Below are 25,856 nucleotides of genomic sequence, written 5' to 3'. Positions count from 1 at the left end.
CTAGTGTACTGAAGCTTTGGTGGGCAGTTTTGCATTGCATTACTCTGCCCCTTAACTTAGGAGGATAAATTAGCTGTAGTGTCTAAAAGGTGCATTACTATTAGGAGACTTACTTTCTGAGAGTTTTTTCATTATCAATTAAAAAAATAAGAACTTAGATACTTTGCATCCTGGTAGTAAAGTTTGACTAGGCTAAGAGTCATGGACTTTGTATCGTGACAAAGGAGTTTGACTAGGCCAAGAGTTGTGGACTTCATACCCTGACTAAGGAGTTTAATTAGTCCTTGTGCCATAAACTTCACATTGTGAGGAATTTGCCAAAGCTGCAAACCAGGGACTTTACACCATGACAGTGGAGTTTAACTAGACTACGAGCTAGGGCTTATGTAACATGACAGGGGAGTTTGAGTAGACTATGAGCTAGGGACTCTGAAACATGACAGGGGAGTTTGACTAGGCCACAAATTGGGGACTTCACACTATGACAGAGAAGTTTAATTAGGCTGTGAGCCAGACACTTTGCACTGCTACAGAGAAGTGGTATTAGGCCACAAGCTGGGGACTTCACACCACAGTTTGATTTGACTACAAGTTAGGTTGTTCTAAGACAGAAGAGTTACACTGAAACACAAGACAGGGACTCTACAAGTTCAATTTGGCTGCAAGCTAAGACTTTTGTATTGCAAAAGAAAAGTCTGACTGGGATATTAGATTGGGACTTCACACTGCGACAGAAGAGTCTGATTAGGCAACAAGCCTGGGACTTTACACTGCAGTTTGATTTACCTACAAGCTAGGACTTTGTTCTGTGACAGAGGCATCTGACTGGACCATGAGACAGGGATTTTGTAACATGACAGAGAAGACTGACTAGCCATTGTTTGGAATTCTAAAGTGTCCTTGAGTTTGAAAAAGGCTTTATGTAAACTTAACTTAGCATGAGTGATCTTATTGATGGCTCAACTTCTTCACTGCCCCTTTTAAACCCTACACCTCACAAACACGGCACAAGTAGCAGGTGGCCATTTGTACTGTGTAGTTAATTTTGTGAGTGCATAATGTTGCCAAATTAAGTCATGTTTTCCTCTGCACCTTCTCATGTACAGTATATACATCTAGTCTTGAATGTTGAACACCTCAAGCAGGAAACTGATATGCCTCTTTCCTAATCTTCCTCTCTCTCTCATGTCTTGCATACTTTCCTATGATTAACTCAACATTGCCACTTCAATAAAGACATATTAATTCTCTTTAGCGGATGTCAGTTCATATTCATCCTCATATGTGTTTCATTTAGTCAGTTCTCTAACTAGCTGTAACCTATAAATGTAAATGTGTCATGACTAGGAATGAAATACAAAAAAGTGTGTTATGAAGGCAGGAGCAGGAACTTTGTTCGATGTGCAAAAAGGTAAACTTCAAAAGGAGACCTAATCCCAGCAGTGGCTGCACCACTTTCATCACTATTTGAATTGACTCCTTTGGGAAACTCGCAAAGGAAACAAGGTTATCATCAAACATACAAACTCAAAGAAACTTAGACCTGCAACACATCAATTATTAACACAATATCTGAATAAATATATATGGGGTCATGCATGTGGGGCCAGTATGCCTTCTTTGTGGAAGCCATTTCATTATTACAACAAGTGATGCATGATCATCAGGACATTGTAGGACGCTCCTATGCAAAGCTTCTTGAATTGCAATGTACCTGGATGTGATTTTCGACTCTTCCAGCAGTTTTCTGAACTCCTCCTTGGCATGCTGCAGTTTGCTTTTTCTCTCCTTGTACTCTTCTTTTATCCTGGCTTTGACAAACTGATCAAAAATCTGCAGAGAAGCAGGGAGACAGAAGCTAGATCACTCCGAGGCACTAAGACATTGAGGAGTTGCGAGGCTCGGTAGTAAGGTTACTCTGAATAACATCTCTACAAGGCTGCGGGTGTCAAATTGAGGTTGAGCTGCATGCAGGGACACCGAAGTTTGGTTTAGAAAGGCCAAGGTCAGGGAAAGAGCTCAGAGAGGGCTCTACCTGTTTACGCTCCTCTGGACCCAGGAGGAGGTAACGCGGATCAAACACGATTTTGTGTAATTCCTTCTCCCATGTAGAGAATGCTGACACCTAACAACGAAGAGAAGAAAACCAAGCAATAACAAAAGGCAATAATATTGTACACTCAAATGTCAGCTCAAATCTGGTTATTATGGTTTGGGTCACAGAAAACTGAGCTGTGAGAAGAATTAAATAAGATGATCTTCACATTTTGAATTCAGATTATTTGAATTGAGTGCTCTGAACAACAGTGGCTGTGTCCTTCATTTTGACAGTGAAACTAAAACTGACCACTCACTACAGCTGAATATGCTGCCTCAGCTCTGCTGAATCAAATTGAACTCTGTTGTGTTCATGTGGTTGAATGGCCCTACTGTATAAAGTTAGTGCTATTAGACTACTCACCCCTCTCTCCAGGAGCATTTCTCTGAAGTGTGTGATCCGTAGCTCCAATGGTAGAACCATCTGATTAGATGTTCTGCACCTTTCTCCACAGTTCTCTTCATTTGTAGTGACACAACCCGTCGGCTCCTCCAGTCTTAATGAGAAATGAAAGAAAAAAAAATCTGTTCCACCTAAGACTACATTCATTTTACAAGCCATAATTCAGATTTTTTTGTCAGGTTGTGTCTTTCTGTCTTGATGGTTCACATCTTTTGCTGGAGTGACCAGTATCTGTTACTACTGGGAATGAAGCTGCACTCTCAAATGACTGACTTGTGCACATCCGAATCAATAGCCACAAAAAAATAAACAAACTAGCAGCACAAGACTTCACTGCAAAGATCATTAGCCCTGAACAGCTCTCATCTGTTCATGATTTGGGGAGAAGGTGAAATTAGGCCAGATGCTTTAGTGCTTCTGCAGTAAACGTCCAGGATGATGATGGTACTATATGCGTTTGCTTTATAAAAATAAAAAAAAAATTCTAATCTATCTGTTCTCATTAAGCTATGGCCATGAATCCGATTGAGTCTCATGTAAGATCCCATGTGACAGTCACTCAGATCTGATTTGGAAAGATCAGAGTTTTGCATTTGCGCAACTCTAAAAACGTCAGATGTGGGTCACACTGTAGCAAAAAAATCAGTTTTTTGCCACTTTGACTGGTATTGTGAACCTGCCTGAATGTCCTAAAAACAATAACAATACTATGAGTGTTCACCATATCAATTCCAAACACAATTTCTGTTGCCAGGGTTCCTAAATAAACATCATGGTTAAAAAATATTGGAGTGATTGTACTTCAAAACTACAGTAGGGTGTTTTTTTTTACAAATATTGTTAAAATTTAATACTTGTATTCTTACTGAACTACATTTCTACGTAAGACAAAAAAACTGTCATCAATAAAAAACTTAAATAAATCCACCCTTTTTACTGCTTAAATTTCCATTTTCACCTACAGAATCCCAAAGGCCATGAGGTTTTTCTCTCAAATACATTTTTCCTCTCCTGCTAGTCAAGTTTCCTGCATGTTTTATAATTTATTTATTTACTCATTTATTTATTTACACTCACATACTTGTAAAATTAAACTCCTCATAGCTATGCTAATACATATTTGCACAAAGATGTACCACACAGAGTTTCTTGCATAGAGTACAATTTTACATATAGCTTGCATAGAGTATGATCAGCTCCTGACCTGCTTTACTGTTATGGTGCTTGATATAAATGGTTTGGTGAAAAATCAATCACATTTTCTCACTTACCCCAGATGTGGTCATTCAGGCAAGACATATCTGGTGTCTAAATTTTGATTCTTTGTTTTAGTACTGGAGCTTCAAGGCCAACAAACAATAGAAATCAACAGACATCCAAAATGTTTCCACAAATGTAATCAAAAAATGGGCAAAACTCCTTTGTGTAGCTGAACACAGCAGGCAACTAGTTTGAGAAACAAGCAAGAAGTTTTGAGAATGTATATATGGAAAGGATTTCAGTGACTATCAAGTTCTAGTGGTTATTAATAACATTAGCCTTGTAGCTCCAGTTTTAAATTAAAAAAGCAAACTTTATTCACCAAACATGTTTTGGCTGATTGGCTACATCACAAGTAACTGCATATTTGATTTATTTTTTTATTTTCACGGATGTAAATTAGCTCTGTAGTTCCAATTTTAACCTCATAAAAGGTACTACACTTTCAGCACATTGTGTTCTGCTCCTCCCTGACTAAGATATTGCTGTGAATACAATGTTATCATTTCACCAATATAAACCAAACAATTATGACCATTCACAAAATTTCATCTCTTGTAAACATATAAATTATATAAATAATGTCAGTGCAATCCTATTACAATATCAATAATAGACACTTTAAAGATAATAAGGTAGGCATCATCTTTCTCAGGTGCTTGAAGTAAACGGTCATGGCTCTGGTCGTGTGACTATTTATCCACATAAAAAAATCTAATCAAAGCTGGAAAATCTATAATTTCATATATATAGTTTGCCGTTCAGTAGAAAACGCAATAATTCTTTATGAACTCAAAACAAAATCTTTGTCATGATTTTGACTGGTGGGATGAAATGGGTTAATTTAACCCTGTAGGTGTTAACTCAGCACTAAGGTTGTGTTGTGTACTGTTTGCAGTTTTAACAGATGGTTAGTCCAAATTTACACTTCAATAAGAACTTAGTTGAAATGCTTATTGAAATTACTCTCTCCTTTGGCTCCAGCCTTGACTTTACTTTGGGAAAAATAACAGATTGAACATGAGCTTTTCTAAAAATAAATAAATAAAAGTGTACACCAAATGCAAATAAGACCTCCCCAATCTCCTTGGAATGCAAATTTTGGGGACCTGTTGCATGCCCCGGCGCATAAACACACATTGGGAGCATACTTCAAAAAACCAACTGTTTAGAATGGAATCTCAAGGAACTTGCAGAAGGAATACACTGGGTTTAGGATACAGGTGGTAGCACATACTTACTGCAGTGTTATGGTTATTCTGATTAGTGCTACTGTATGCTTCATTTGTTCAAAGCAACCAATACACCACACCATTGGACATTGGCCTCTCAAATGTCCAATACAGAGCTGGTCAGATTTTCCTTTCAGTGTGGTATAATAGGGGACATACTTGTTGCGTTTAGATTTTGAAATATGGTCTTCCTCATCATCATCTTCATCATCCTCATCATCAGCTGATGCAGAGTTTGAGCCGTCCTCTGCAGAAAAAGCAAATAAGCATCATATTGATGTGGTGCTCTGTTGTTTTGGAGGTTTAATAGGTAAAAATTGCTACCACCAACTTTCATCAAATCAATCACAGTATTCAGAACAATAGTTTCTACTCCAGTGCTTTGAGGAAGCTCACCTTTTTCTCATTATTATAAAGATTCATATCTTGGAGAATGAATAAAAAAGACATTTTTCATTCATTCGCCAGTGAATGACTTGATAGTATAAAGCATGGCCTAATTCAGTATGCCTGTTTTGTTTAAACTACAAAGCTCAAACATCAATAGCTAATTGTCTGACGACTGCAATAAGGTTAAATCAATAAAAGATGAACAAGCTTTAGGGAAATCTACTCAGCCGGGTAATAACTTTCAGATGGGATCTGAACTAATTGAGTATTTGCTGAAGCAGTCCCGACAGATTAGTCCTTATTATCTAATCCACAAGAACACCAGGTCAATAGTTTTGGGTATTATCTTTTTGTGTAAGAATATGTTACGATTATACAGGGATTACATTTACAGTTGTATGTCAAATCGATAACCAAAACACAGTGATTTTCAAAAATGGCACCTATTGTGTTTAACAGTTTTCTGAATTGATATTTCCACTTGCCTACTTACCTCTTTCTTCAGGGAAGCAAGCAAATGTGTCCTCCATTGGACAAATATGACACTTTCATTCTGCATTTTATCATCTGTACAGTACAATCTATTGGCCCAGAATTTGGACTAGTAGCATCCTAATAAGTACAATATCCTAAATTCTGAATTATGTGTCAAAACATGCAACTTTACCCAATGAATCTTTCTTGCGTTTATGTGGAGGATCTTCTATGATTTTGTTGAGGTCTCCCCGATCTTTGAGGTCCACTGGTTTCTCCCACACAGACAGCTGCATGGTGGGATTAAAGAAGAATACTCTGTCATCTCCCGTCCAAACCACACACCTGAAACACAAAGAGAGAGAAGCATAGAGAGATATCTGCAGCCTGGTAGAGGAGAGAGGCTACACACAGGCACACGCTACTAAGAACAAACTGGAAGAAAGGTGTTACACTTCAACACTCACTCACAGCAGAAATCTGAAAATAAGTAGAACTTTGGGAATATATCTCACACATTGTACTGAAGTGCACTGTGAAAGTGCTTTAACCCTGGGAATCTACAAATATATTGAAATCAATGGTTTTCTAAGTTTTTATAATTGACTTAATGAAGTATTTTAGAAATATGATGACACACAAACATTTGAATGTTTAAATCATGTTTCTTTGATCACTTCCCATGGGCAAATACAATAAAGAAAGATGAGATCCAATACAATTTAAACCTTTAACATTTAAGTTTTCCTCAACTGTCACGATTGGCCCCTCCCAGTCCTGTCTATGTGTTCGTGTTGTGTTTTGGTGTAGCCCGTGTGTTCTTTGTTTTGGTTTTTAGTCCAGCCCCCTCGTTTCGTGACTCCACCCCTGATTGTTTCCACCCATGTTCCCGCCTGTTCCTCATTTACCCTTATGTATTTAAGCCTGTGTTTTCCCCTGTCTGACTACTGGTCTTTGTTTGTACTGTTGTTTGAACTGTTCTGGTTGTATTTATATATTGGTTCGGTGTTTGTGTGTTTATCATGTCTGATTATAAATCTATCCGTGTTGGCCATCTGACTTTGGACCGTTATGACCCTGATTTTGGATTTGCCCACAATAAAAGTCACTTATCTCTGCGTATTGCTCCCTGTTACATCAACTCACTCAGAAAAGAAGCACCATTTGAATGATTGATCATCATTCAATCAATCAGCTTCTTTATTCATTGATTAATCAGTTACCAATTAATAAAAAACATATCTAACATTAATACAGTAAAAGCAACACTCAAAATTTGCTGACTATCTAGTGCTAGATAAGTGTTGGTGTGGCAGCTAGCTGATTAAGAAAATCTGAATATGTTTCAAAATCTATTTATCATCTATTTTCAAAGTTAAAATCACAATATTTATGGAAAAAAAACATATACTGTCATGGAATAAGTTACAATTAAATTCCCAAGTCAAAATTTCCTAGGGAATGCATAGTGATCATTCATTTTTTTCATTTTGACTCACCTTACAAAGACAAAGGGTAGTGATGCAAAAATGTTATTTTTTCTCTTAACCAAGAAAAGTGGAAATGACAAACATGATGAACAATATACATATATACATATGCACATATGTATACGGTTAACTATACAGGCGTAGCATAAATTAACTAAGCTCTCCTATTTACATACTAAGCTTTCCTATATACACAAGCGATTTCCTATATACACAGTGAAGAATTGACATATGCAGCATCAATTATCATGTCTTGCTCCATCCACCAACGTCACATTGCACCACAGACTGTCCAGGGGAAGGCGGATGCTTTAGTCCAGGTCTGGGAGGAGATCCCTCAGGAGACCATCCGTCACCTCATCAGGAGCTGCCCAGGCGTTGTACGGAGGTCATGCAGGCACGTGGAGGCAACACACAATACTGAGCCTCATTTTGACTTGTTTTAAGGACATTACATCAAAGTTGGATCAGCCTGTCGTGTGTTTTTCCACTTTAATTTTGTGTGTGACTCCAAATCCAGGCCTCCATTGGTTAATAAATTTGATTTCCATTGATTTTTGTGTGATTTTGTTGTCAGCACGTTCAACTTTGTACAGAACAAAGTATTCAATGAGAATATTTCATTCATTCAGATCTAGGATGTGTTATTTGAGTGTTCCCTTTATTTTTTTTGAGCAGTGTAAATATACACACACTAAATTTGGCAAGTTATTGTTCATTTTCCTTAAGCAGCGGCGCTGCTTCTACTGAATGTATGCACTACTGCTACAGCACTGATATGTAATGTGTTGCTAAGACTCTGCTTATTTCACCTATGAAGGAGCACTCAAAGTGTCACTGTATATTGTTATACATTTGTACTCTTTTAAACAAGCTGAGAAACTCTGTTGAATGCACATTGAAAGTTTTAATCAGTATCATATTTGTGTTCTTATTATGTCTATTTTTATGTAAAATATTTTATTTTATTGCCATGTTTTACATGTTTTTTTGGGGGTGGTTATTTTTTACCATTTAATGACCAAAGTCAGAAATGCAGACTTGTTGATACAGAATGAAAATCATATGCACATGTAATCAATTATGTAACTAACTCTCTAATTACAATTATCTACCACAATCAAACAACACTGCAATACTAAGGGTCAAAGGTCCTCTAAAGAAATTGATGATTTAGTTGGAGCAGGTATGGCTGATTAGGATTAGAAGCAAACTTTGTAGTAATGAAGATCTCCATGAGATAGGTTGATGGCTTTTTATCTAGAAACTTTCCTTTGAAAAGTCCTCAACATAATGCATTCTTATATTTTCCTCAACCCAAAATGCCTCTATTGTGATTCAGACTTTGCTTGGCCAATGGAGGAATCATGTATTCCTCAGGAGTCCCCAAAGTAATTTGATGTGACTTCAAGCCAAGCATGACAAACATATTCTGACATTTCATTTTGACTCACATTACTAAATCTGAGCTGCCTTCTGAACGGGAGGCACACCAGCTTTTAGATATTAAACCATCTTTCAATAAAGCCTTCATATTCCTTATATGCTGTTTCATATTCATATTGCAAACAGATGGCAGATGCCACTCCAATACTCTGTTTGTCCTTCCTGTAACTTTGTTAAAAGAATTCTGCTTTTTCCTCTCAATCATCTTGCCACCTAAAACATCCCTACAAAACAACAGCTTAAGGAGCTGGCTTGCGACCCAGACATGCTCTACGCCCTAAATTGCCTAGAGGCTTTGTGCTATATGAGCAATGCAGGAACTAGATAAACACACAGAGGCTCTAGCGAGAGTCTCTCTGAGCCACTGTCATCCACAACATGTTTATTGTAAAGCCTTTTTGAGTGAATTCAGCTCCATGAGTCAACAAAAGCTGACAGAGATAAACCATTACGCCCGTTGTGGTACAAAAATCACAGTGAGAAGGGAGAAAGAAACAGCGCTCGTGCTGCTCTGCCAGGCTAAGATGGTGGGCTTGCATAACAGTAGCATTGTTCTGGTGCAGGGTTGAGATGGGAAAGCATTCAATGAGCTACGGCCTCAGGCTTCGCCTCTTGCACTGCTGCGCTTTGCTTTAGCCTGTATTGCCAACATAAATATGCTACAAAGAAAAGCAAGGCATGTGCTAACTTTGCATTTATGCATTAACAACCGGTATGCATAACAAAGAGTGGATAGATGCTGGTGTGGATTCTCTATAGACGTATACATAAGTACACAGCACTATGTGGTGTCAATCAAATGAGAACACAATAGAATGGACTATTAAGGGGTTGGTTACCATGGTGATCCAGGTACAGGCGTTGATGCAACTGGCCGGTTGTCTTTAGATGAGCTGTCAATGTCCATGCTGACCTTAAACTGCTCATCCTAGACATTAAACACACGCACATATATAGACAACTGAAATATTCTGCATTTACAGTACTGTGTCTGTCATGTCTAGGCATTTTTATAGTTTATAAACAATACTGTGCAAAAGTTAGAGGCCTCTTTCCATTGAATTTTATTTATAGTCAAAATGGCCTTTAAATACAACTTTTCCATGTTTATCTGATTTCTGAGGAAATTAGATATATGATAATCCTCTTGCATAAGGGAGGGGAGAGTCAAAGAAAAATATTTGAAAAAGCAGGAGTTTCCTAAACTGGAGTTCAAGAATCCCTTCAAAATACAACTCATCTACTGTGCAAGGCCTGGCAGACCACCAAAACTGCTACCATCAGATGAACAGTACTTAAAGCCTTTGTTTTTGAGAGAGAGAGGAGAAAATCAAGCTCCACTCTTACAGATCTACAAAATTAATAATAGTTTCTGTCCATCCTTCCACTGTGAGAGGACAAGTCAGCACTCTGGGTCTGAAAAGATGTGGACTGAAAAAAACACAAAATAGGCAAAAATAAGAAAATGTGCACTAGAATTCCAAAACTGGACATCTGAGATATGGAGTAAGATTCTATGGACTGCTAAGTTCTATGAATTCTGAAAATAACAGAAGCCAATATGTACACTGCTAAGCCTGTTTGAACTCTGAAATTTGAAGATGTATAACAACATTTTAATTGATAAGAACAAATGAATAAATATTGCGGTACCCTCTGGAAAAAAAAATCATTCTACAACAAGATAATGACCTCAAGCTCACTGCAGAGAAGATACAGACATACTTACTAAAAAAGGAGGCAGCTGGGTTCTCATAACAATGGACTGACCACCCAAGTGCCCACACTTCTACATCACTGAATGTGTTTGAGGTTACTTGGATTGTGAGAAGCAAAGGATGCAACCAACGTCTAAGACTGAATTTTGGAGATCCGGAATATTCCTATGGATTTCCTGGACGCACACTTCCTAAAACCAATGGAAGCCATTAAAGCAAAAAGTGGACATGTTTAACTCTGAAAAATGCAGTATATTTGGTTGCTGAGGCTTTTGGATAATTTTTTCAGCTGAAAAATGATTTTCAGCTGAAATATTAATGACATGTACATATTGGCCATTTTAATTGGAAATTTAATTAGTTAATGGTCTCTGACTTTTGCACAGTACTGTACACACCAAATACATTTATGAAAAAGTGAGCCAAGAGCTGATAATATGTCAACATTAATTTCAATTGCAGACGACTCCACTTGATTGAATGGAAAAAAATTAAATTAGGTTCACACAATGATTTATTCTGCTGAGTGTTTTTAATGATGTGTAGAACAGTCACACACACTCTCTCTCTCTTTATACTGAACACAGTCAAGAGCCCTGTCAGGAAGAGGAGGATTTAACATCTTTTCAAATTCATTTTATGAAGCATTTTTGCAGCGCAAAATTGCCTCCGCAATCTAATCGCTCCTCCACTCCCAAAGACATCCAACGCAAATTATTTTACAAACTTACCTCTAAATTAGCACGATGAGGCAGTAAACTGAAAGTAAATGAGTTGACAGTCACCTGTGTGGTTTCTCCTCATCTACAGGACTCCTGATCCCCAAATGTGTTTTACAAACATGTTTGGTAATTGACGTTCACCAGGCTTTCCCTGCTGATCCATCATGTGAATATAAAGTTCAATTAACTTGCCTCATGCAAGGGTTAGGAGGCTAATAACAAATGCGGAGTGGATATTATTGTGTGATAAACGGTTTAGATGTGTTCGGCTCTCGACGACATGCAGATAGCAGTCAATTACTCAACCTCTGCCTGACCAAATGACACAGATTACCAATTCTCCACACTCAGGCTGTTGGGCAGCAACCGCGATCGCTGTGTCTGGCCAAATGAATTAGTGTTCTGGGGGAATTCAGTTAATTAATGTGGCTGGAAGGGCTTTCCAAACCATCAGCCTATAGGGAACATTGTGGTACGATGCACTCTAACCAAACGATAACAGAGCCGTCTTAATTGGACCCTAAATCTTAGCTTCTTTCTGTTTTCAGTCTCTTTGTTGCAAATCAGTTTGATTTTCTTTTGTTGAAAAAAAGACAGAATCAATTTATAGCAGACCACAGAACTGGAAACTAAATGAACTGCATAGTTATGCCAATTAAGTTGATGTTGCCTGTTACACGAACATAATGATCAGACAGAGCTAATGACGAAGAAAGTGACTGATGATCACAAACCTCCACTTTGTCCTCCGGGGTGGAATCAGAGCATAACACCAAAGCTCCGGCGCAGGACGGCTTCTTCACTTCCAGCTTTTTTTCTGAGGGGGAGAACACCTTGGCTTAATTTTGGCAGTCTGAATTCTCATCAGTCCCACACAGTCAATCAGTGTGCAATCAGCAGACAGCTCACACTCTAAACACTGCTTCAGTCTATGGGAATGACAAAATCATTTTGAAGTGGTGTGAAGTAGGCTAATTGAAGAACTTAAGGATTCAATTGGTCTACCAATCAAATCTTCATTTATTAGTAATGTAGGCAATGCAAACAAGTGAAATGGTGCAAATCATTTTCAGATTTGTAAGGGGAAGTTTTCAATGGGCAGCTGAGCAGTTTCAAATGAATGTAAACTAGTTAAGCATTCACTTGGCTCACCAATCAAATGTTCAATTATAAGCAATGTGGGCAGAGAAAACTTCATATTGAAGCAGTGGAAATCATTCTTGGATGACGGCAAACTCTTCTGTGTAACACAATGATGTGTGATGAACTTTTGCCAAAATGAATCCATACTTTAATAATCAAAAAGAAAGTGAGTGTATATGAGAAAGTGAATAGCATTCTGGGACATTATTTTATTTACTTTATTACCTTTTTGAGCTATTTTTTTTAAAGAAGGAATGGTTGTATCTATGGTTGTACCAAAGGTTGGAAGAAATGGGAAATGAAACCCAAAATAGAGATTTGTAAATGCACTTTGAACTGTAGTTAAAAGAAAATAGTATAAGGATATGATATTTAATGTTTTACCTCATCAATTTCGTAGTAAATACATGCTCATATATGCCGATACTGCAGTCAACACATTCCAAAAAAGTTGGGATAGGGAAATCTAAGACTTGGAATGTTGTCAAATGCCTTAAACAGTCAAATAGAGCATAAAAAGAGAGCAATCTTAACCACTTTGTCAAAAACTGCATCAGTGAATAATCCAATATTGTAAAAAGATTTTCTCAATAAGCGACTTCAAGGATTTTAGGAACGCGACCCTCCATGGTGTATGACATCCTCAAAAGTTTCTGAGAATCCAGAGAAATCTCTGCATAATAAGCATGGCCAAAAATCACAACAGAATGCCCAGGGCCTTTAATCCCTCAGACGCCACTGCGCCACCAGCATGCTTCTGTGCTGGACATTACCACATGGGCATACTGTAAAGTTAAGTATGTACTGTGCACAGCAGAAGCCATATGTCAACAATGTCCTGAAACACTACTGACTTCTCTGGGCTTGAGCTTATCTTAAATGCACAGTAAAATGTGTATTGTTTGTACACAAAGCCCTATCCACGGCGCCCGGGGAGCAGTTGGGGGTTAGGTGTCTTGCTCAAGGATACCTCAGTCATGGACTGTCGGCCCAGGGGATCGAACCGGCAACCTTCCGGACACAGGGCCAGTTCCCTAACCTCCAGCCCACGACTGCCCCTAACATGGCTAAGTAATCAGACAGCATAAGTGTTAGACTGGCCTGATGCAGTCCAGACCTGTCACTCATTGAAAACATTATGAAGCATAAAATATGACAACAATGGCCCTGTGTCATTGTCAGTGATGGAACAACAAAAAATCTACTTATAAAACTGGACCAATTGGTGCCCAAGTCCCCAAAAGAGTTGTAAACATGTTCTCTCCCAAACGTTTTGGAACATATTGCAGGCATGCATTTTAATTGACCATTGTTTACAAGCAAAAAACAAAGCAAAGCAAAACAAACTGTTTTCAGTTTAATACAGGTCAAGGAGAATTAACTAATTACTGTTGTTCTTTTTTAATTAGCATTTCATATAATGTAACAATGAAGCCTGTTATCAATTCGGTCGCATGCTTTTAATACATGGGTTTAATGCAAGAATGAAGTGGACGCACATGAATTTCGGACATTTAATCCTCCACCTTGGGTTGTGAAGACATTTGAACCTGTATAACTTGTGGTTAGGTATTAAGCAATGTACCACTGTGCCACGGTTAAAGCTCATTCCATGGCTTCTGGACTTTATTTATTGTTACTATTACCATTGCTCTTTGGCGTTGTTCCTGCAGACTGCGCTAAGACCCTTTTAAGAATTTCCTTTGTTAAGAGTGCACTGTGAAAGCTTAATAAATGCAAATCCATATAGGGATTTTGCTGAGGATCTGAAAACAATGATATGGGCTTGCATAGCTAACATTAGTGCTAAAGAATTATACATCAGCGCGAAAGGGCTTGAAGTTCACTTGTAGAGCTACAAATTAAATGCTGTTTGTTTCTGATTCAGTATGACTGAATTCTACCAGAAAACCAAGAAGGTGGAAAAAAAAAAAAAAAAAAAAAAAGAAGACATCAAGGCAGATTTTAGCACTGGACTTATAAGTGTACAAATTGATGGCAAGGACTATCAGCAACAATACCACTGTCATTCATCTTTGTTTCACAATCAGACTGGATTTGCCTAGACATTTTGCATTTCTTCAACAGCACAACTGAAACTAGAGGGGATTCTAGGATGTTGCGTTCTGTGCTTGATCTTGAAAAAGTGCATGCCCCCAAACGTGCTTGAATTTCACTGGCAAAGAGAAAGAAGGGAAAAAAAAACAAGAAGAAAAGCCAGTGCTTCAATTGATGTGCAGAACACTGGGTATGGCACTGATGACTGTGGGCCCTCTCTAAAGCAACAAGACTGTCCAGAGATGTTAGAGAGAGAGGAATTCAACCATTGCTGTTGAAGTGTGAATGGAAGTTCAGTATGGTGCTCTTTGAAAAAGTCTGAGAGCCACAAAAAACAACTAAGCAACAGGAGGTGATTTATAACAGCTGTGGCAGTAGCAGAGAAGTCTGCAAACTTTTGTTCATTTATGATACTGGGCTAGTACAATGCTCTGAAGTTCCAGTACAGTGCAGAGCACTGAGAATATACTGCTCGTTTGGTGCAACATTAACCAGGAATTTCACTCCATCATTAAACATATAAGACATAAAGAAAGTCATTCACTGTGGTGAATGCGCAGTGGTGAAGCACAAGAAGACACTCGCGGATAAAAATGAAAGTCTGAATGAATTTTAAAAACGAAAGTCTGTTTAATTAGGGAGCTATCAGAATGAAACACAGTCTCAGGGCAAATCCAAAATCGAAATCCAAAACCAAGCAAGAGCCAAAAACCAGAATAGACAAAAACATATAGGCAATCAGAGCAGAAGGGCAAATCCAAAAGAGTAATGGTCAAAGGGTTCAAAACACAGGTCAGGGCATCAGAGAAAGACCGCTCAGTAGTCCAGGGAAATGGCAGTACCTCGCAATGAGAAGAACAAACCAGAGACTATTTAAAGCCTGAGACAGACACAGGTGAATAGAATTAGAATTCAGGTGACCTAGCACAAGGCAGTTGTGTGTGATTGGAGGGAAGGATGACATCAACTGGAATCATGGAGAAATGGAGTACTGGAGCATGCTAGGCAAGGAAGGAGAACCCGGAAACAAGACAGAAATAAAATGTGCTTTTCCAGAAAAATTTGCAGGAGTAGAAATCGTCACAGTGTTATTGACAGAAAACAAATGTTTGAAGAGTTTAATGTCTATAAAAGCTCCCTCACAGAAAGGTCTGATATAAGATAGCTATGAAGATGCTGCTCAGTCTCACCTAATTGGACAGATTCTAGGATGTACATTTCGTGACATCAATAATACCCATCAAACTCTCTGAACTATGGTGTACTCAGCTTAACTGAGCATGTGTCTTGCTTTGTTTGCCTTGCTGTATGTTAGAGCAATAAACCATGAGAAGCCATGCTTTAATTGGGTTTTCCTGTGAGGTGAAATGGGATGAAATTGGTTGTAACACACAACTTCGAGTGGGGTAATGCTTTTATAAAACGGTAAAAAATTGGTGTATTTATCCATAATATAGCTGGTGTCTGTGAACATGTTCATATATTAAGCACTTTATAATGCCTTGGCTTCATTTTTAAACCAAAATTATTGATTCTATACCAATTCAGAGGCATGCAGATGAGATTGTGTTCATATTTCAAACTGCACCAGACTTCTGTGTAAGCAGATTAAAACCAAACTCCTCAGGGAATCTTCTTCTTCCGTCCAGGGTTCACATGGCAGTGTTCTCACATGTTTTAATGAAACTAAAAAGCTCTAGCACAAGGGCACATTCAGCTGCCAAGTGAAAATACACCCTAAATCAGCTCAAGCTTTTATTGAGGCTAGAGATCAGAAACAGTTTGGTACGATTCTTACTGTTGACATTTCACACCTCCTAAGTAGTAGACCACATATTAAATCTTCTATTATGAAAGTTGTGCGGTTTTGTTACAACAGCGATGCTATGCCACCCTCACTTGCTCATTTAAATGTTAATTATTTGTTTCTCTGAGCATAGACAATGTCATCCAGGCACTTGTTCATCCAAAGCTTCATAAGCACTGTGAAGGCGCAGTTTTTCAGTTTCTATCCATCCAAATCCCTTGCGTGTGAGTTCAACGCCTACAGCATGCAGTCATCTGCTCAGCTCTGATGGAAAGCATGACAGACAACACAAAAAGACTCATGTCTCTAGGACACAACAGCAACATATATTTGTCTGACGATTGCCTGGATGAAATCCAATCACTTGCTGTTTAATCTCTTCTTAAGAACAATGCTAGCAACGAAATCAGGCCTGATTCCTTGCAGAGAAAATAAAAATATACAGTTAAATATATAGGGGATGATACACATACTGAGTGAGAGAGGAAGAGAGAGAGAGAGAGAGCTTAAAGTGGATTTATTACACATTTCTATTTATTACCTTTCCTTTCATGTGTTGTAAAGCTTCTTGTGCATGTAAACGACATGCAAAGTTACAAATCTCATATTAGAAAAAAGGAGTAACTATCTCCCACAGAAAACACTTTTCTCCGCTGCTTGAAATGCTTTATTGGAATTCCAGTCCTTTTCCTTTGTTACATGATGATGTCATCTTGTAACACAATCCTTGTTACCCACAAACCAGCAATTCAGGCTCAGCGTCACATGACACACAGCAACTACTGGAGGCTGAGAAGAGTTTGTTCACATCTGTAGCCATTTCAAGAAGACACTGACTTGACTTTCAAGACTGAGCTCTGGCTCAAACTGACATGGCAAAACCAAAGCCATTGGAAAAATACCCACAGTGGTATTTACAGCTGCTCCGGAGAGAATGGTCTTGCTGCAACCTGCAAGACAGGGGTGAAATGTGTATGGGCAGAACCGCACTGGTGGTTGTCCAGTCAGAACAGAGTGGGTGAGCTGACCAATCAGAGCACAATGGGCCCATCGGGAGGAGGGACTTAAAGATACAGGAGCTCTGAGAGAGCATTGCAAACAGATGATAATTAGAGATGTACAGTGTGAGAAAAATCTGTTGTCAGAAAACTAAAGTATATAAATCTATTCTAGTAGAGCCAAAATAACAATATGAACATTGAAAATGAGCAAAGCAGGTCCCCTTTCAGGCTGAAAGAATGCTACATTTCTCACACACAATAAATGACCACATCATACAGGCTGTAAATATAGTGCAGATAGTAAAATCGTGTATATATTACTACTAGAATTAAAAATTGGTGAAATAATACACTGATCACTCTTACTGTAGTAATTATGCAGCAATTTCTTCTCTCAACCTCATAAACCATTTGCGGGAATTGCAAATAACTGCATAGAGTGATTATGTTGGATTTCATAAGAGCAATGTCTGCCAAAATGAATCGCTACTGCTAGCCCTAACCTTATGTGCTCATAACTTTTCTTGGCTCAATTACATTCATGCAGTGTTGGACGATTCTGTTGGATTTCTTATGCTGTCAGAAATTTGAAAAAGGGGCATTTGATGTAATTTGATAATACAGACTGTAATGCATTAGGCAACACACTTGCAAAATACAGTTTACAAATGTTCTTGTGTATTCTTCAGTGTGGAAAACCTTCTAATTGCTATGTATGAGCACTGAGAGGTTCCATATTTCTTACACCATTTCCACACTCTTGTGGGTGTTAACCCCAAGAGTTTTGTATGCTTGCCTCAGTGTGAAATCTGTTTTTCAAGCCTGGGAGTGGTCCAAAGAATCGATCCCTAGTCTTCCTGGAGATGTGGTTGAGGGCTCGCTTAAAGCAGTGTGTCTGCAGTGTGTACGAAAGCTCTCCACTCCAGGCATTGCATAGGAATGTAGCTGGGTTATTTTGTCACATAACTCCCTGTTTCAAGTTTTGTTATTGCAGAGAATAAGATGGAAAATGGTGAGAATGCTTGCTCTAAGAGTAACATAACTTTCCTACGTGACTAAAATCTTCTCAAATGTGGTATTAAGGGTTTAAGCATATTGTCAATTGCCATTGCTTCATTGTCAAAAATGGATTGTACTGTAAAGTTTACCACTATGGAAGAAGACTGTAGCTGAGCTCCTGGTAATGTCTTTTTACCGCAATCCTTCTCAATTTCCACTTGAGGCCAGCACTCCATGCTCCTCTGCCTGTGTTTAGCTTAGCAGCTAACAGTAGCAGCTGAATAGTCAATATGTCCTGGAGTGAGTTTGTAATGTCTTGACACCAAATGTAGCGTTTACCACTGCGGAAGAAGATACAGCTTATGCAGAAGTTGTTGTTCTTCATTAACAAGATAAAGTTGGCCCCAGTCACACTGCACATACAGAGAACTTTTCTACAACAGTCTTCCAAAACTTACGTCTTCCTCAGTCCTTTCTGTCTCCACATAAACACACAGCAAGTAGGGGTTAGCCCTGCATTACAATAAGAGTCTTTGAAATGTGTTTAGAAATGAAAACATGGATTTCTCAGCATCTTCATGTTTGCTCTGTACATATTCAGAGATCTTAACCATTGAAATTATTGGAGCAGATACCAGCAGGTGAGATCTTCCTTTCTACTATGCGCATCGGCTGAGAGCCACTTAAATGTTCAATTCCCACTTAATTCCATAAACTTTATATGACTGCTGTTCAAATGCAACCTCTGTGTTTCCTTTATGCCAGTGTGTTTCATTGGTTTATCCTACATCAGCTGAATGAAAAGCAAAAGGTAGTAAACTAAACCAGCAGCATGAAGCTATTTCACTTCTTTATGAGAGGCAACAGAAACTTTTTACTGGCTTTCTTCGAGACCTTAGAGAGGCAACTTTTTACCAGCTTGCAGAAACATTTGAAGAGGTGCTATATATGTGGCTACTTCGTCATGTCCGTGGTTGAGTTGCATGCTGAAGTCAAGTGTTGAGAAGATTCAATATTAAATTTCACTACCATGGCTTTTCCCAACATTTGTGCTAGGCATTGCCCCTCCAGCTTTAGTTCTGGTGGGGGTAGAGACCAAGGAAAAGACTGCCTTCATATTTATACTGAAATTTGAAGGCAAAATCCTTACTAAGTTCTTAATTAATGCTGCTTAGTTTAAAACTATCGTTTTGTGAAATCCGGTTGCACCACAAATCCGTAATGTATTAACTAGTAACAGCTAAATCATATATACATCACTTTAAGATGATGATAACATGTTACATTATCAGTAAACCTGCTGCAATGCAAGGACAGCTCTGACTTCTTCCATGGTAATAATAGTCAGCATTGAAGAGAAGAATGGGCATCTTTCACTCTCTTTGCTGTTGGACATTTGATTGCTAATGCAAAGCTTAAAGCCAACTTAATAACCAAGATGGAGAATTATGAGGGGATGAAGCCACAGCTGATCTAAAATAATGCTCTTTCTAAGATTAAAGATGCTCAGTGTGCAGACAGGAGATATCAGACCACATGCCAAAGCTGAACCTGAACTGAAAAATACAATGGCGTTAATCATATGCAACATAAGATAAGGGGGTGTGGCAGAGATGCATACTCTGTGATTTTAGTAAATGTAATAAATATAATAGTAAATGCCGCACATGTTTAACCGAAGCTGGTCCCCTGGATCCAGTACAATGAAGTAACAAAGAAAACTATTCAACCAGTGGCAGCAGTTGGCATTACTCTCCCTATTTCTGAGCTGTTTCATGGTTTGAAAAGAAGTTCAAGTGTCTAACCAGATATAATACACTGTGGTGATACTGCAAGTGTTTGGACACATTTTTAGTGAATGACTGAATTTTATTATTAAGACGCACTTTAAACAAGGATTGATCTCACATCAATATATCTTCTGTCTGTTCTCTGTGAATGTACGAGACCTAGGAGGAAATTAAACGATTCATTCAACTGCTAGACTAATTACATGCATGGGATGTTAAACATGTATAGGCCTATTCACATTCTTCAGGTGCTAGTGATGTTGCTAAACACTTTTCAGGGGGTGCTTCAGCTCCTAGGCCCCCCTAAGTGTTTTTTTTAATATGTTGACTGAAATTCTCACCATTTTTTGGCACTTTGACACATTACACTTTTCTCACTGCATGTGCTAATGAATATATTAGCAATAAACATGACATATGTCAGTGTGAAAATAAATATAAAAGCTTACCCAAAAAAAAAAAACAAAAACATGGTGCTAATTTTGAGAAAATTTGAATGTGCACCCAAGGAAAGTCAGCAAAAAGCTTGACTCTTTCTTGATCTTTGAGACTGAGCTCACCTGGTGCTGTTTGATCTTTCCAGTCTCCGGTAACGACGGTCACACCTGGGGCAGACAGGGACGTTACTGTAGCAATCTGTGCTGGCAGGACGGGACTCAACAGGCTCTTCCAGGCACGCCGAGACCCTGTGAGTCACACAAAGAAAGAGAATGTGATCACACGATCCATCTGCGTAAAAGAGCCCTCACAGCATCAAACAAGAGGGAGAGAGAGAGAGAGAGAGGATGGATAATCTCGAAGTACACAAAAGATAAGTGAAGATAAGAAGGATTTGCCTTAGTACAGCAACTGGTACATAAATTGCTTTCCTCAAAGCATTTGATTTGCTCACTTGTGCTGAATCAGGGAAAAACACCAGGGTGGATTTTGCTGCACACAGGGGCCAAATAAGATGCTGCAGGTAAGCAATATTCCAAGTAAATTAATTCATGTATCATGCATTATGAAGGTTACTTTAACCCATTAAATTCCCAGGCTTTTATGTACTAAAGCTCATTATTCAGTAAGTAGAGGGACTTTAATTCAAACTGGCTGAGCTGTTTTTAGGTTATAAGAGTGTGTAATCAAACTTTGGTCCCACTGATGGGTCCAGGTCTTTTAAGGGCTCAAACCTCTAGGTATTACTTGATGCCTCTTTTACTCTTGGATATCATGATCAAGGTTTGGAAGTAATGGAATACAAGTATTGGGAATATGTATTCAGAATACAGAAAATGTAAAAGCTGTATTAAGAATACAGTTATTTAAATAGTTTTTGGAGAATACTCAAGATATATTAAACCTTTTGCACTATGATTTAGGCACAAATAGGATGGAAATGGCTAAAGCAAGCACGTGTCTTATATACAAAATGTGCAGATTATGTTATATATGCAGAAACATGGGCTTCACACATAGCATGGAAGGGATAGGACATATCGTGCATGATTTTACAACAGTTGTTTTATTTTTTTCAAACAACACATAGTTCGGAAGACACAGTCTGATTGGTTGAGAGGTGTTTTACCATGTTTTTTCTCAATAACTTTCTCATTCCACTGAGCACCAGTTTCTAAGAAGACACTCCATTTATGTTTCAACTCACCATTACCAATTTTCTACTTTAGAACTTAAAACATGGACACATTAGATTACTTCTCTCAGATTATATCTTAGCTGAAGCCTGTTTGGCCAGATTCTGAAGGAGAGTGTGACGGCACTGTCTGACACAAAGTGACAATCAAGTTAATCTGGGAACTATTAAAAAAATATTAAATGAACCTGATATTTTGCCAGTTCTACAGCTCTAGTCTTAAAGCAAAAGGGTACATTTTTGGTGGAAAGATTTGCCATTATTAAAGTACACAATACAATAATAATTTTTCAGACAGGGAAAATGCAACTTTTAATCTTAATCCAATTTTTGAAAACTTTTCCACATGACATGTACCCAGTCGACCATCACAGATGTCTCTGCTGTTGGCATGGCAACAACCAAGATGAGTCCTAGCAACTACAACTTTTGACAAATGTGTGGAGCTGCATCTGCAAAAGCAACTCAGACTGAGTTACAGACATCCAAGCTGTGTGGAAAGCACCAACGTTTTAGCTGCTGGATGAGTCAGCGAAACTGGAGATTTTATGAGAAATGTCTTATCATCACTTCATAATCAATTGGCTAGTCTGTCCATTTTTGAGCACACTAAAACAAAAAAGATGTGTCCAGTGTGTACTGTTTTAATGCAAAAAAACCATTGTCTGAAAATCTTTGTGCTGTGCATTTACAATACACTGGAAATTGGGGGTAGATAGGTGGCAAAGGGAGAATGTAGAAAGTAAATATTACATGACAACAAACTCAAGTCCCAGATGGTTTATGCAATTTAAATCAGGGGAGGACACTGTTTTAGGTCCCAAAAAGAGGAGATATGGTCACCCTAACTTACAGCCTTTAAACCCCATCATGTGTTGAACAGTTCCTCAAAAATGTTTTCTAACTACAACTTATTTTGTAAGACTTTATAAGTATCCTTCCTTCCTGCTGCTGTGAGACTGTACAACCAGCACTGCTCCCAGTAGACCACACACACATACAATATACACACATACAGAATGGAAACATTCTTCATTGTGCAAAATGCTAAGTGCAATACAGATTTCTATGCAACTCTTATTTTATTTTATTTTATTTTATTATTATCCTTATTTTCCTGTAAATAGTCTAGAGATTTAGCTTTAATTTTTATTATTTATAATGTTGATAAGGTTTATACTGCTTCCCATTTCTATTACTGAGTGCCTTACTCCTGTTACTCTGCTGCTGCTGCTGTAATACTGTGAATTTCCCCGCTGTGGGACTAATAAAGGATTATCTTATCTTATCTTATCTTATCTTATACGGTTTAGTGATATATATTAAGACTCAAGCAATTTAGAGCATGATCACCTCTTTAAAGCCTCCATATACAACAATTTTAACTAATGATGAATAAAAGCCTTGTTCACTAGATGAACATTTGAATGGAATGGATGTTGTTTACAGTCTAGTCTCTTCAACTGGGCAGGATTCAACCTTTTATTTCTCCCTGGCTGTCTGAATTCGGGTGGGTAACTGAGCCTTGTTTGGAAAGGTTAATTACGTTTGACTTTAGCCGTAGGCAGGGTATTGTCTGAGTGTCAAGCTGAATATGAATCTGCCATTTTCACCGGTGGAGGAAACAAGCTTCAATTTGGAAACAAAATTCAAATTTGCAGTGCATTTGTTGTATTTTTAAGTTAGCCATCTGCTCTGCATTCCATCAGACTGATTCCTTTCACTGTAATTCAGTCTAATCTTTTTAAGCAATACGAGCTCCAAATGGAGGAAAAGTCAAGGTGTAAAACAGCTCCGGACACATAAAAACATAATGTGCTATATTTGCGCATTACTTCAGTGAAAGTTTTCGATTTAGAGAGACATATTTGTTATTTTTCAAAAGCTAGAAGCTTTTATGGACCATTAAAAAACTGAAAACAACCCCAAACTGCTCTGATGAGACCCATCAAAATAATTGTCCATTTCAGCCCAGATAACGACCACTGACGACTCCTTTAAGTGTAAAAGAGCAGCAGGACTGGTGTGGGTCTGACTGACCCTGATTTATAGGACATCCCTTTGAGAAGGAAAATGTGTATGAGAGAGAGAGAGAGAGAGAGAGAGAGAGAGAGAGAGAGAGAGAGAGAGAGAGAGAGAGAGAGAGAGAGAGAAAGAAAGAAAGAAAGAAAGAAAGAAAGAAAGAAAGAAAGAAAGAAAGAAAGAAAGAAAGTGAAAGCAGGGGAGGGGGAGAGCATGAAAGAACAGAAGAAAGAGAAGATCAAAAAATTGAAAGAGAAAGCAAGAGCAGGGAAAGTGAGGGAAGAGAGAGAGAGAGATAAGCAGAGGTGAAGTCAGAGCTCATTCACACAGAGTGAATGAGTGATGTGAAGAGGGAGGTGTAGCATCCAGCAGATGGAAATCAGACATGTGGAGGAGGTGTAGAGCTTTCTCCACTGGGTTGTGAATCCTCAGCAGATCATGAAATTCATTCACATCATGAGAAAGTTGTCATTACTACACCGACTAAAACACTGATTAAAGAAAATAAAAGTGCATTTCACTTCAGATTAAGGTAGCTGTCATGATTATTTGTTACTGTGTACTATAAAGGACTTGTGTATGATGAATCTTGAAGAATATACAGACTGTTCAAAGAATGAAAAATCTGTCCCAGACATCAAAGTCAAAGTAACACAGCTCACTGTGTAACACACTCACAAAGTAACACACACTCACATCATCCAATATGAGTTTCACCCAGAGTTTTATAATAATATTTTAATAGAGAGGTTGCATCAGTGGGTTGGAATATCTGGAACTGCATTAGATTGGTTCATTTCGTATTTGACAAATAGAACCTTTAGGGTATCTACTGGAAGAAAGTTATCTTCATGTGCTGATCTAACGTGTGGAGTTCCACAAGGTTCAATCCTTGGTCCTATACTTTTTAACTTATATATGCTCCCCTTAGGTGACCTGATTCGTCGTTTTAATATCTCTTATCATTTTTACGCAGACGATACACAGCTTTATCTCTCTGTTAAAAGGAACGACTTCAGGAGATTAGAGAGTCTCACTGATTGTATTAAAGCAATTAAGGATTGGCTGAGCTGTAATTTCCTCAAATTAAATGACGGGAAAACAGAAGTATTGGTTCTGGGTTCTCAAAAGGTTGCTGATAACCTAAAGAAGGAACTTGGGTTATTGGCTTCACAGATAAACCCTTATCCCAGAAACCTCAGAGTCATCTTTGACTCAGATCTTAATTTCTCAATGCATATAACAAAGCTGGTGCAGGCCTGTTATTTTCAACTGAGAAATATTGCCAAAATCAAGAAAATGCTCTCCTTCCAGGACACAGAGAAGATCATTCATGCTTTTGTATCATCACGACTTGATTATTGCAATGCACTATTTACATGTCTTAGTCAAGGGGCAATGGCACGGCTGCAGCTGGTTCAGAATGCAGCTGCCCGGGTACTTACCGGGACTAAAAGAAGGGAGCATATTACCCCTGTACTGGCATCTCTACATTGGTTGCCTGTTGTTTTTAGAATTCAGTTCAAAATTTTGGTTTTAACATACCAGGCGGTGCACGGTGATGTGCCAAAATATATTTCAGAGTTATTATCACCGTATCCTAGTACCAGATCACTAAGGTCATCTAGTCAGGGGCTCTTAGTGGTCCCTAGGACAAAACGGAAACGAAAGGGAGATTGTGCTTTTTCTGTGTATGCCCCCAAGTTGTGGAATGCTCTGCCTTTGGATGTTAGACTAGCTGAATCAAAGGACATTTTTAAAGGAAGACTCAAAACGCATCTCTATTCATTAGCTTTTGGTCACAGGTGATGCTTTTGTTATTTATTGGATAGTGCTGCATTGTTTTTATGGTTTTATGTCAGTTTTATGTTGTTTATGAATATAGCTGTACTGTTTTTATAGTTATATGTATCTGTTTTGTTTTATCATTCTATTCTTAGTACTTGTTGTTTGTGAAGCACTTTGTAGCTGTGCTTAGAAAAGTGCTATATAAATAAATGTTTACTTACTTACTTACTTACTTACTTACTAGTTTCATTGTCACTCCTGACAATAACATAAACAATGAAAAAAATCAATTAAGATAGATAGATATGTAGATAAATAAATCAATAAATACATAAAGACCAGAATGGTCATGTTGTGGGGTAGACTACCTGTTCATTGTGTTG

At 38.2% G+C, this 25,856-nt stretch overlaps 1 protein-coding gene across 1 annotated transcript in view; it reads right to left on the bottom strand.

The window, feature by feature from the left end:
• Positions 1-25,856, bottom strand: part of LOC108429617 (transcription elongation regulator 1-like protein) — a 140,976-nt gene that overhangs the window by 4,140 nt on the left and 110,980 nt on the right. The window contains exons 6-13 of the mRNA XM_017701483.2: positions 20,591-20,716; positions 11,967-12,049; positions 9,632-9,720; positions 6,050-6,201; positions 5,152-5,239; positions 2,462-2,594; positions 2,036-2,125; positions 1,715-1,833 (exon numbers count right to left, since the gene is read on the bottom strand). Of these exons, the coding sequence (XP_017556972.1) occupies positions 1,715-1,833; positions 2,036-2,125; positions 2,462-2,594; positions 5,152-5,239; positions 6,050-6,201; positions 9,632-9,720; positions 11,967-12,049; positions 20,591-20,716 (880 nt within the window). The remainder of the gene's footprint in view (positions 1-1,714; positions 1,834-2,035; positions 2,126-2,461; positions 2,595-5,151; positions 5,240-6,049; positions 6,202-9,631; positions 9,721-11,966; positions 12,050-20,590; positions 20,717-25,856) is intronic.

The sequence above is a fragment of the Pygocentrus nattereri genome, chromosome 13, assembly GCF_015220715.1.
Source record: "Pygocentrus nattereri isolate fPygNat1 chromosome 13, fPygNat1.pri, whole genome shotgun sequence".
Classification (NCBI taxonomy): Eukaryota; Metazoa; Chordata; class Actinopteri; order Characiformes; family Serrasalmidae; genus Pygocentrus; species Pygocentrus nattereri.
Note: the sequence above shows the minus strand (reverse complement) of the source record. Positions and strands in the feature narration are given on the sequence as shown.